Source organism: Tachysurus fulvidraco, chromosome 20, assembly GCF_022655615.1.
Source record: "Tachysurus fulvidraco isolate hzauxx_2018 chromosome 20, HZAU_PFXX_2.0, whole genome shotgun sequence".
Taxonomy (NCBI): domain Eukaryota; kingdom Metazoa; phylum Chordata; class Actinopteri; order Siluriformes; family Bagridae; genus Tachysurus; species Tachysurus fulvidraco.
In genome coordinates, this window is record NC_062537.1 from 16464240 (window position 1) to 16476541 (window position 12302).

General features: G+C 40.1%; 1 protein-coding gene and 9 non-coding genes across 10 annotated transcripts; all 10 read left to right on the forward strand.

Moving 5' to 3' along the window:
• The first annotated feature begins 224 nt into the window (after positions 1 to 224).
• On the forward strand, positions 225 to 2602 carry LOC125139794 (ras association domain-containing protein 2-like). Its single transcript, XM_047805253.1, has 6 exons — positions 225 to 359; positions 1469 to 1537; positions 1654 to 1729; positions 1899 to 2059; positions 2189 to 2287; positions 2463 to 2602. The coding sequence occupies exons 2-6, from the start codon at positions 1488 to 1490 to the stop codon at positions 2464 to 2466; spliced, it is 390 nt and encodes a 129-aa protein (XP_047661209.1). The 5' UTR covers positions 225 to 359; positions 1469 to 1487; the 3' UTR covers positions 2467 to 2602.
• A 2092-nt stretch (positions 2603 to 4694) lies between these two features.
• trnas-uga lies at positions 4695 to 4775 on the forward strand. The gene has a single exon. It is a non-coding gene; the product is annotated as a tRNA-Ser (tRNA).
• A 1039-nt stretch (positions 4776 to 5814) lies between these two features.
• On the forward strand, positions 5815 to 5895 carry trnas-uga. Its single transcript has one exon. It is a non-coding gene; the product is annotated as a tRNA-Ser (tRNA).
• Positions 5896 to 6074: 179 nt separating this feature from the next.
• trnar-ucg lies at positions 6075 to 6156 on the forward strand. Its single transcript has one exon. It is a non-coding gene; the product is annotated as a tRNA-Ser (tRNA).
• Positions 6157 to 7275: 1119 nt separating this feature from the next.
• trnas-uga lies at positions 7276 to 7356 on the forward strand. Its single transcript has one exon. It is a non-coding gene; the product is annotated as a tRNA-Ser (tRNA).
• Positions 7357 to 8393: 1037 nt separating this feature from the next.
• trnas-uga lies at positions 8394 to 8474 on the forward strand. Its single transcript has one exon. It is a non-coding gene; the product is annotated as a tRNA-Ser (tRNA).
• A 179-nt stretch (positions 8475 to 8653) lies between these two features.
• On the forward strand, positions 8654 to 8735 carry trnas-cga. Its single transcript has one exon. It is a non-coding gene; the product is annotated as a tRNA-Ser (tRNA).
• A 1120-nt stretch (positions 8736 to 9855) lies between these two features.
• Positions 9856 to 9936, forward strand: trnas-uga. Its single transcript has one exon. It is a non-coding gene; the product is annotated as a tRNA-Ser (tRNA).
• A 1038-nt stretch (positions 9937 to 10974) lies between these two features.
• On the forward strand, positions 10975 to 11055 carry trnas-uga. The gene has a single exon. It is a non-coding gene; the product is annotated as a tRNA-Ser (tRNA).
• Positions 11056 to 11234: 179 nt separating this feature from the next.
• Positions 11235 to 11316, forward strand: trnas-cga. Its single transcript has one exon. It is a non-coding gene; the product is annotated as a tRNA-Ser (tRNA).
• Positions 11317 to 12302: the final 986 nt, after the last annotated feature.

Here is a 12302-nt window from a genome sequence, read left to right on the forward strand (position 1 = left end):
AACCTTCTTTAACATTTTGCATTTTTGTGCATCGAGGACCATTTCCTTGCTTCAAAGGGGTATCTGCATGTGTGTGTGTGTGTGTGTTTGTGTGTGTGTTTCGGATATGCAGCAATACACCAGTGCGGTGCTAACAGGAAGTCCATACACAAGTGCAAGTGCACTCAGCTTCCGGTGTGAGCTGCTTTCTGGGAGGGGCTCGGGTTCATTTCAACAGAGACAATTTTCCTTCCTGGTAAATTCAGCCTTCAGAGGGTCTGTGTTGTCTTACCTGACACACACACTCACATACATACACACAGTCACACACAGACACACACAATTGATTTCTCCTCTTTTTTAGGGTCTTGGGCTACACAGTAAGTCACCTATTGTTCAGTTTCTTTATCTTCTGCTTTCAATACTGCATCACTTGCTGTATTTTTAATAATATTTTAAATAAAATGTGTATGTAGAAACTTTAAAATATTTCTTAACACACACCCCGGTTTCAACGGTTTAATGCAATGCTTTTGATCTTTTTAGATTTAACAGAAATACCATTAGAAAATCCATCTTATGTTCAGGGTTTGTCCCAATCAAAAGTGGAATGGAAATAAGACACAGAGGAATAAAACACCACGAACATCACTTTTCTGTCAGACATTCACAAAATGGCTGTTTTTGATCAATACTTTCATTCCTCCTTCTGCTTTTCGGTTCATAGTGACTTGAACTGTGACTCTGTGTCCCATGTTGTTATAATGCTATTCCCCTTTTAGCAGAAGTGTAAAACTGACCAACCCAAAAAGATGAGTGTGGTGGTAATAATGTAAAACACAGTAGCACCATGTTGTTAAGACACACACTTCTAGCTGAACGTGGGCTCAGAAGATCAGAGAGTGTGTAGAGAGATTAGCGCTCGTGTCCTTTTTTTGTCATGTTGGATTCTTGCACCATTTACAACCAGGAAATAGAAACACACATCACTTTGCAACATACAACACGTGATGTTCAATACTGACTGACTTGAAAGTAAGTAGAATTATTTGAAAAAACACGAGGCAAAAAATCGAGATTGTGTGATCGGTGTGATCGAGATTTTCTTTCCTGCGTTTGTCCACTGTAGGTTTATATTGTTCTGACTTCTGACATTTTTAATTCTCTTTTTTAATCTATTCTTTATTTACATTTTATTTTCCCCTCACTTTTATGCTGCTTCACATTCATTCTTTGTCTGTTTTATCTTCTCCTGTCCTCTTGTCTCTCATTTTCTTTTCTCTTTCCTCACCTTTCTTCTCCTTTTCTTTTGTCTCCTCTCCTGTTTTTTCCTCTCCTCTCTTCTTGTCTCTACTCCTCTCCTGTCTTTTCCTCCCATTTTGTCTTCCTTTTTGTCTTCTCTTCACTCCTTATCGCTCTTCTCCATTCATCTTCCCTCCTCTTCTTTTCTTTTTTCTTCTCTTCACTCCTTTACTGTCCCCTGTTTCAGGTCCACCTGTTTTGTCCTTATGGCTGTTGTGAATTCAGTACAGATCGGAGAAAAGAAATTCATCAGCAAGTAAGTGTTTACAAACTGTATTAGTGTTAAATAACTACTAAGAAAAATCTACAATTCCACTGAGTGCACTCAGACCATGAGCTGCCTCTGTATCAGCTAAAATGTTCATTTCTTAGGACTGACTTACTGTCACATCTCAAGACCTACAACCTTTATTTTGAGGAAACATCGCTCCAGCTGCGGCACAGAGAGGCTAGTCTCACACACACACACACACACACACACACACACACACACACACACACACACACACACACACACACACACACACACACACACACACACACACACCTGTTAAAACAGACAAAGCTGTTTTGTGCTATTTTGTGTTTATATAGCTTGTATATTTTTTCTAAAACAGGAAGAAGAAGAACTGATCATAGAAGGTTTGCTTAATATCTTCTGGGGCCTCCGGCGACCAATCAGATTGCAGATGCAAGATGGCAAAGAGCCAATCACCTCTCCTCGTTTTCTTGCATCCTTGAGACGCTCCAGAACTGACGGCAACAAAGCAGAGTCAAAGTATGCAGAAAAAAAAATACTTAAGATAACATTCATTAAATAATTACATACATCACTGTATCACTGTGAAAGAGAATACTTATGCCATTACAACAAGTAATATTACACTTTGAATTGGGTCCTCTTTAGAAAACAGCACAGCACACAGGCTCCGCCAACAATTATGTTCACTGAGCCTGAGGATGTTTCAAGTGGTAGTGAAGCAGCAGGAGATAAAGGTGAGTTCAGGTACATAAATAACTGAATCACCTGCTAATGTACATGGTGCTAGCTTTGAATCCTTAAGTGCTAATCACAGTTACTAGGCAAATTTTTTGAAAGTTTGTAGGAATTGTTGTATGTCAGAGTGCTAGTGCGCACTCACTAACTGCAAAAACTGTGGTTTTATGTGTCACGTGAACAGGTGAAGAGGAAGACCCAACCCTGCAGAGGACTAGGAGTTGTGTGAGTGGGCGGAGTCTGGGTGTTCGGCCAGAGCATAGCAAACAGCGTCAAATCAAAAGACACCGATGTTCCTTCAACGGCCATTTCTATAACCACACGGTATGGTATCATTTACTGCAGTCTAATTTTTTTTGTTTATTTTTACCAGTTAATTCTTTTAGATAATGATTCTAATAGAGTATTTTTTACTTTATATATATATTATATATATATATAATTTATTATAATTGGTTACCTTTAAAACAATCCAAATTTCTATTCTAAAGTCCTTATTTTTAAGTTACATTGGGTAAAGTTCATTCATTCATTCATTCATTCATTCATTCATTCATTTTTAATCATTCAATTCTATTCTAGATTTCTAGAATTTCTAGAAAGTGAAATTCCATTTAGAAGTTCTATTTCTAAATTTGCCACAATACAAATTTATATTAAAATATTAAACATAACACTGTCTAAATTTCTATAATAAGTTTATATACAGAAATAAAAAGTTATAGCATCTACATTTTTATTAAACATTTGTTCTTTTAAGTTGGATTGTGTTTTTTAAATCATCATTTTTTTTCATCCAAATTTCTCTTTAACACAGCACAATAATTTTTTTAAAACAGTTTTTTACAATGTCTATGACAGTTTTTTCAATACATTTAACAAGTTTCCTAAACTCTTAACACACCAACACACCTAAAACACACAATTGGCAAAACGGTTAATTTCATGCTCAAAATCACACACTGTAAACTAAACCCCAAAACTAATTTTCAAAATACAATAATAAACTAACACAATACACTATGTCAACAAAACACTGCAAACATGTTTCAAAAGCAAATAATTATTCAAAACACTAAAACATGTTCTCTTCCAACAGGAACATTTAGTTAATCATAACACAATGACAAAAAAACACTATCATCAGCTGAAATGACAGAAACTGCATTATTTTATGTGTCAGGTCTGCCCTTATACAATAGACAGTATATTGTATTGATCATAGATTGTGTTTTGCACTGTAGTGTCTAGTACTGTTTTGATATATTCTACCATACCTTAATTCTCACACTTGTTTGACTACAAATATGTGCCTTAAACCCATCTCTGTACTCAAGACCTACTATCGCAGATGCTTTCGTCTACAGAGCAGAGGTCACAATCCCAGTAACCTCATCTACCCTCCTCTGTTGTGTAAGTCTCAAACAGTGGTGGTAGGTGGGCTCTGGAATTGTCAGTCTGCGGTAAAGAAAGCTGATTTTATCTCTGCTTTAACTTCCCATTACTCCTTTGATTTCCTTGCTCTAACAGAGACCTGGATATCCCCACAGAACACTGCTACACCAGCTGCTTTATCCTCTGCCTATGCTTTCTCTCACTAACCACGAGAAACAGGCAGGGGTGGTGGTACAGGTTTATTGTTGTCAAAGAAATGGTGCTTTACACCTCTCCTCTTCTCTCATTTAACCATCTCTTCTTTTGAATTCCATGCCATTTCAGTTACCTCTCCAATCAACCTTATTATCATTGTTGTCTACCGCCCTCCTGGTCCCCTAGGAGACTTCCTGGAAGAAATAGAGGAGCAGCTTCAATGCTCCATAAATAAGACATTGTATCCATCAAACAGATTCTTAGTTGTGGCCTCATAAAATCATGCGGAACATTAGTTCTCCATTTCCACCAGTGGATCTACTTCTGGCATTGCTTATCTCCTTATCAAAGAGCTAGGGCTTGTCATTAAAATTGAATGAGCAGCTGTGATTAACTGTGTAAACAGGTCTTGAATGGGATTTCCCCCTGCAAGTTCGAATAGCAAGAGAAGTTTTGGCACCCATTTACCCCAACAAGGGGTCTACTCTGGAACCATTCTGTGCATATCCATTTCTAAGAAAAGGATCTCACCAGTAAAACGGGTTGAGTTCCAGCAGAAGCCTCTGAACTACCCTATATTTAGCACCAAAATTATTCTAGTGTTGTAGCAGATGCTGTACGGTAAAAAAAACTGAGTTTTGCTGAAACAAAATACCACAGAATGTCCAAATGAACATTACATATGTGGCAAAGGAAGGAAACAGGAAGAGGAAATACAATCTGCTTAAATTTACATTATTTAAATGAGTAAAATTACTGTTATTAGGCAATATATTCGATCGATTCTGTGTTTGGATCAAAAACGCATTTAAAGCGCTCACAAGCAGCTGTGATGGCCGAGTGGTTAAGGCGTTGGATTTGAAATCCAATGGGAATTCCCACGCAGGTTCGAGCCCTGCTCACAGCGTCAAAACCTCCATGAGCAGTCTTTAACCGAACAAAATTAGATAAGTAATTCCTTCAAAATTCATTAGAGGTTGCTTCCTTAGTGAAAAGGGCCTTAATTATAACCTCAGTGATTCTTTGTAAGCCACAAACAAAATGTTCATTTTAGTACCGTTCTGGTACCACAGCTGCCATGGCTGCAATGTTTAAAGTGTTGGGGTTTCCCCATGCAGGTTTGCTTGTAGCATGCTTTAAGGAGGTATGGGAACGCTTCACAGACAACCCAAGGAAGCAATATACTATGCAAACAATATTTCCAATAAAGTCCTTCAAAATTGATTAGAAATTGCTCCCTTAGTAAAAAGGTTCAAACCCTACTCACAGAAAAACTTTAACTCTCCGTAGGAAAAAACATGCATCGCAAACCAAACAACAGACTTACAGCTGTACGTACAACCACAAGACTCTCTTGTCCACCCTCAGGAGTCTTGGGATTTGCGGATCAACTTGGGAATGGTTCGCTTCCTACAGTACCTGGAAGGACGCTCATATCAGGTAACATGTAGCGGAGTGACATCTGCTCCAAGCAAACTCTCCACTGGTGTCCCACAGGGCTCAGTACATGGTCCTCTTCTTTTCTCCCAGTATACTCACTCTCATGGTGAAGTTATTTCCTCACATGGGTTCTCTTAATACTGCTATGCTGATGATACACAACTTATCTTCTCTTTCCCACCCTCAGATACCACAGCTTCTGATCGGATGTCTGGCAGAAATATCATCATGGATGACTGCTCATCAGTTAAAGCTCAATCCTAGCATAACTGAACTGCTGTTCATCCCAGGTGATTCATCCCCAGGTCATGAACTTGCTATATCCTTGCACAACGATGTGTTTATCCACAGACTGTTTATGACTCCATGTCAATTGGGATGACATACAGTCAATTCACTCAGCTGCATGAAGCTATATCCAGCAACAAAATTATTCTAGTGTAGCAGCAGATTCTGTAAGGAAAAAACTGAGTTTTGCAAAAACGCATTTAGCGCATTCACAAGCAGCTGTGATGGCCGAGTGGTTAAGGCGTTGGATTTGAAATCCAATGGGAATTCCCGCGCAGGTTCGAGCCCTGCTCACAGCGTCAAAAACTCCACGGGCACTCTTTAATTGAACAAAATTAGATAAGTAATGCCTTCAAAATTCATTAGAGGTTCCTCCCTTAGTAAAAAAGGGCCTTAGTTATAAGTTAAGAAATAAGAAATTGCTTCCTTAGTAAAAAGTTTTGAACCTTGTTCGCAGCAGAATTTTCGCACCTTGTTAGCTGCAATGGCCGAGAGGTTAAGGCGTTGGACTCGAAATCCAATGGGGTTTCCCCGCGCAGGTTCGAACCCTGCTTGCAGCGTGAGGAGGAGTTTTAAAGTCCTTCATTAGAAGTTCCTCTCTGAGTAAAAAGGGCCTTAGTTACAGTATATCCCCAGTGATTCTTTGTATGCCACAAACAAAATGTCCAGTGTAGTAGAGCGCTTGGTTAAGGCGGTGGACTCAAAGTCCAATGGTAGTCCAATGAGCTTCCCCATGCAGGTCTGAACCCTGCTTTGAGGAGGTACTGTATATGAAAGCTTCACAGACAACCCAAACCCTATACACACTATGTTTCCAATGAAATCCTTCAAAATTGATTAGAAGCTGCTCCCTTAGTAAAAAGCTTTGAACCTTGTTCACTGCAGGATTTAAACACTTTGTAGGAAGAAACATGCATCCCATACCAAACAACTGACTTACAGCTGATATACTCCAAGCACATCTGAAACAGTTTTAACCAGCTGTTAATTGGTTAAGGTGTTGGATGCAAAATCTAATCGGGTTTCCCAGCAAAGTTTTGGACCTTGTGTACAGTGAGAGGAGCAGCTTCAATGCTCCATAAATAAGACATTGTATCCATCAAACAGATTCTTAGTTGTGGCCTCATAAAAATCATGCGGAACATTAGTTCTCCATTTCCACCAGTGGATCTACTTCTGGCATTGCTTATCTCCTTATCAAAAGAGCTAGGGCTTGTCATTAAAATTGAATGAGCAGCTGTGATTAACTGTGTAAACAGGTCTTGAATGGGATTTCCCCCTGCAAGTTCGAATAGCAAGAGAAGTTTTGGCACCCATTTACCCCAACAAGGGGTCTACTCTGGAACCATTCTGTGCATATCCATTTCTAAGAAAAGGATCTCACCAGTAAAACGGGTTGAGTTCCAGCAGAAGCCTCTGAACTACCCTATATTTAGCACCAAAATTATTCTAGTGTTGTAGCAGATGCTGTACGGTAAAAAAACTGAGTTTTGCTGAAACAAAATACCACAGTACGTCCAAATGAACATTACATATGTGGAGAAGGAAGGAAACAGGAAGAGGAAATGCAATCTGCTTAAAATTTACATTATTTAAATGAGTAAAATTACTGTTATTAGGCAATATATTCGATCGATTCTGTGTTTGGATCAAAAACGCATTTAAAGCGCTCACAAGCAGCTGTGATGGCCGAGTGGTTAAGGCGTTGGATTTGAAATCCAATGGGAATTCCCACGCAGGTTCGAGCCCTGCTCACAGCGTCAAAACCTCCATGAGCAGTCTTTAACCGAACAAAATTAGATAAGTAATTCCTTCAAAATTCATTAGAGGTTGCTTCCTTAGTGAAAAGGGCCTTAATTATAACCTCAGTGATTCTTTGTAAGCCACAAACAAAATGTTCATTTTAGTACCGTTCTGGTACCACAGCTGCCATGGCTGCAATGTTAAAGTGTTGGGGTTTCCCCATGCAGGTTTGCTTGTAGCATGCTTTAAGGAGGTATGGGAACGCTTCACAGACAACCCAAGGAAGCAATATACTATGCAAACAATATTTCCAATAAAGTCCTTCAAAATTGATTAGAAATTGCTCCCTTAGTAAAAAGGTTCAAACCCTACTCACAGAAAAACTTTAACTCTCCGTAGGACAAACATGCATCGCAAACCAAACAACAGACTTACAGCTGTACGTACAACCACAAGACTCTCTTGTCCACCCTCAGGAGTCTTGGGATTTGCGGATCAACTTGGGAATGGTTCGCTTCCTACAGTACCTGGAAGGACGCTCATATCAGGTAACATGTAGCGGAGTGACATCTGCTCCAAGCAAACTCTCCACTGGTGTCCCACAGGGCTCAGTACATGGTCCTCTTCTTTTCTCCCAGTATACTCACTCTCATGGTGAAGTTATTTCCTCACATGGGTTCTCTTAATACTGCTATGCTGATGATACACAACTTATCTTCTCTTTCCCACCCTCAGATACCACAGCTTCTGATCGGATGTCTGGCAGAAATATCATCATGGATGACTGCTCATCAGTTAAAGCTCAATCCTAGCATAACTGAACTGCTGTTCATCCCAGGTGATTCATCCCCAGGTCATGAACTTGCTATATCCTTGCACAACAATCTGTTTATCCACAGACTGTTTATGACTCCATGTCAATTGGGATGACATACAGTCAATTCACTCAGCTGCATGAAGCTATATCCAGCAACAAAATTATTCTAGTGTAGCAGCAGATTCTGTAAGGAAAAAACTGAGTTTTGCAAAAACGCATTTAGCGCATTCACAAGCAGCTGTGATGGCCGAGTGGTTAAGGCGTTGGATTTGAAATCCAATGGGAATTCCCGCGCAGGTTCGAGCCCTGCTCACAGCGTCAAAAACTCCACGGGCACTCTTTAATTGCACAAAATTAGATAAGTAATGCCTTCAAAATTCATTAGAGGTTCCTCCCTTAGTAAAAAAGGGCCTTAGTTATAAGTTAAGAAATAAGAAATTGCTTCCTTAGTAAAAAGTTTTGAACCTTGTTCGCAGCAGAATTTTCGCACCTTGTTAGCTGCAATGGCCGAGAGGTTAAGGCGTTGGACTCGAAATCCAATGGGGTTTCCCCGCGCAGGTTCGAACCCTGCTTGCAGCGTGAGGAGGAGTTTTAAAGTCCTTCATTAGAAGTTCCTCTCTGAGTAAAAAGGGCCTTAGTTACAGTATATCCCCAGTGATTCTTTGTATGCCACAAACAAAATGTCCAGTGTAGTAGAGCGCTTGGTTAAGGCGGTGGACTCAAAGTCCAATGGTAGTCCAATGAGCTTCCCCATGCAGGTCTGAACCCTGCTTTGAGGAGGTACTGTATATGAAAGCTTCACAGACAACCCAAACCCTATACACACTATGTTTCCAATGAAATCCTTCAAAATTGATTAGAAGCTGCTCCCTTAGTAAAAAGCTTTGAACCTTGTTCACTGCAGGATTTAAACACTTTGTAGGAAGAAACATGCATCCCATACCAAACAACTGACTTACAGCTGATATACTCCAAGCACATCTGAAACAGTTTTAACCAGCTGTTAATTGGTTAAGGTGTTGGATGCAAAATCTAATCGGGTTTCCCAGCAAAGTTTTGGACCTTGTGTACAGTGAGAGGAGCAGCTTCAATGCTCCATAAATAAGACATTGTATCCATCAAACAGATTCTTAGTTGTGGCCTCATAAAAATCATGCGGAACATTAGTTCTCCATTTCCACCAGTGGATCTACTTCTGGCATTGCTTATCTCCTTATCAAAAGAGCTAGGGCTTGTCATTAAAATTGAATGAGCAGCTGTGATTAACTGTGTAAACAGGTCTTGAATGGGATTTCCCCCTGCAAGTTCGAATAGCAAGAGAAGTTTTGGCACCCATTTACCCCAACAAGGGGTCTACTCTGGAACCATTCTGTGCATATCCATTTCTAAGAAAAGGATCTCACCAGTAAAACGGGTTGAGTTCCAGCAGAAGCCTCTGAACTACCCTATATTTAGCACCAAAATTATTCTAGTGTTGTAGCAGATGCTGTACGGTAAAAAAAACTGAGTTTTGCTGAAACAAAATACCACAGAATGTCCAAATGAACATTACATATGTGGCAAAGGAAGGAAACAGGAAGAGGAAATACAATCTGCTTAAAATTTCCATTATTTAAATGAGTAGAATTACTGTTATTAGGCAATATATTCGATTGATTCTGTGTTTGGATCAAAAACGCATTTAAAGCGCTCACAAGCAGCTGTGATGGCCGAGTGGTTAAGGCGTTGGATTTGAAATCCAATGGGTATTCCCACGCAGGTTCGAGCCCTGCTCACAGCGTCAAAACCTCCATGAGCAGTCTTTAACCGAACAAAATTAGATAAGTAATTCCTTCAAAATTCATTAGAGGTTGCTTCCTTAGTGAAAAGGGCCTTAATTATAACCTCAGTGATTCTTTGTAAGCCACAAACAAAATGTTCATTTTAGTACCGTTCTGGTACCACAGCTGCCATGGCTGCAATGTTAAAGTGTTGGGGTTTCCCCATGCAGGTTTGCTTGTAGCATGCTTTAAGGAGGTATGGGAACGCTTCACAGACAACCCAAGGAAGCAATATACTATGCAAACAATATTTCCAATAAAGTCCTTCAAAATTGATTAGAAATTGCTCCCTTAGTAAAAAGGTTCAAACCCTACTCACAGAAAAACTTTAACTCTCCGTAGGAAAAAACATGCATCGCAAACCAAACAACAGACTTACAGCTGTACGTACAACCACAAGACTCTCTTGTCCACCCTCAGGAGTCTTGGGATTTGCGGATCAACTTGGGAATGGTTCGCTTCCTACAGTACCTGGAAGGACGCTCATATCAGGTAACATGTAGCGGAGTGACATCTGCTCCAAGCAAACTCTCCACTGGTGTCCCACAGGGCTCAGTACATGGTCCTCTTCTTTTCTCCCAGTATACTCACTCTCATGGTGAAGTTATTTCCTCACATGGGTTCTCTTAATACTGCTATGCTGATGATACACAACTTATCTTCTCTTTCCCACCCTCAGATACCACAGCTTCTGATCGGATGTCTGGCAGAAATATCATCATGGATGACTGCTCATCAGTTAAAGCTCAATCCTAGCATAACTGAACTGCTGTTCATCCCAGGTGATTCATCCCCAGGTCATGAACTTGCTATATCCTTGCACAACAATCTGTTTATCCACAGACTGTTTATGACTCCATGTCAATTGGGATGACATACAGTCAATTCACTCAGCTGCATGAAGCTATATCCAGCAACAAAATTATTCTAGTGTAGCAGCAGATTCTGTAAGGAAAAAACTGAGTTTTGCAAAAACGCATTTAGCGCATTCACAAGCAGCTGTGATGGCCGAGTGGTTAAGGCGTTGGATTTGAAATCCAATGGGAATTCCCGCGCAGGTTCGAGCCCTGCTCACAGCGTCAAAAACTCCACGGGCACTCTTTAATTGCACAAAATTAGATAAGTAATGCCTTCAAAATTCATTAGAGGTTCCTCCCTTAGTAAAAAAGGGCCTTAGTTATAAGTTAAGAAATAAGAAATTGCTTCCTTAGTAAAAAGTTTTGAACCTTGTTCGCAGCAGAATTTTCGCACCTTGTTAGCTGCAATGGCCGAGAGGTTAAGGCGTTGGACTCGAAATCCAATGGGGTTTCCCCGCGCAGGTTCGAACCCTGCTTGCAGCGTGAGGAGGAGTTTTAAAGTCCTTCATTAGAAGTTCCTCTCTGAGTAAAAAGGGCCTTAGTTACAGTATATCCCCAGTGATTCTTTGTATGCCACAAACAAAATGTCCAGTGTAGTAGAGCGCTTGGTTAAGGCGGTGGACTCAAAGTCCAATGGTAGTCCAATGAGCTTCCCCATGCAGGTCTGAACCCTGCTTTGAGGAGGTACTGTATATGAAAGCTTCACAGACAACCCAAACCCTATACACACTATGTTTCCAATGAAATCCTTCAAAATTGATTAGAAGCTGCTCCCTTAGTAAAAAGCTTTGAACCTTGTTCACTGCAGGATTTAAACACTTTGTAGGAAGAAACATGCATCCCATACCAAACAACTGACTTACAGCTGATATACTCCAAGCACATCTGAAACAGTTTTAACCAGCTGTTAATTGGTTAAGGTGTTGGATGCAAAATCTAATCGGGTTTCCCAGCAAAGTTTTGGACCTTGTGTACAGTGAGAGGAGCAGCTTCAATGCTCCATAAATAAGACATTGTATCCATCAAACAGATTCTTAGTTGTGGCCTCATAAAAATCATGCGGAACATTAGTTCTCCATTTCCACCAGTGGATCTACTTCTGGCATTGCTTATCTCCTTATCAAAAGAGCTAGGGCTTGTCATTAAATTGAATGAGCAGCTGTGATTAACTGTGTAAACAGGTCTTGAATGGGATTTCCCCCTGCAAGTTCGAATAGCAAGAGAAGTTTTGGCACCCATTTACCCCAACAAGGGGTCTACTCTGGAACCATTCTGTGCATATCCATTTCTAAGAAAAGGATCTCACCAGTAAAACGGGTTGAGTTCCAGCAGAAGCCTCTGAACTACCCTATATTTAGCACCAAAATTATTCTAGTGTTGTAGCAGATGCTGTACGGTAAAAAAACTGAGTTTTGCTGAAACAAAATACCACAGTACGTCCAAATGAACATTACATATGTGGAGAAGGA

Bases quoted from the DNA above. Each gene is read 5' to 3' on its own strand.
- LOC125139794 (XM_047805253.1), top strand. From the start codon at position 1,488: ATGGCTGTTGTGAATTCAGTACAGATCGGAGAAAAGAAATTCATCAGC. The intron at 1,730-1,898 runs GCTAGTCTCACA...TTTCTAAAACAG, and splicing joins TCCAGCTGCGGCACAGAGAG to GAAGAAGAAGAACTGATCAT. The intron at 2,060-2,188 runs GTATGCAGAAAA...GGTCCTCTTTAG, and splicing joins GGCAACAAAGCAGAGTCAAA to AAAACAGCACAGCACACAGG.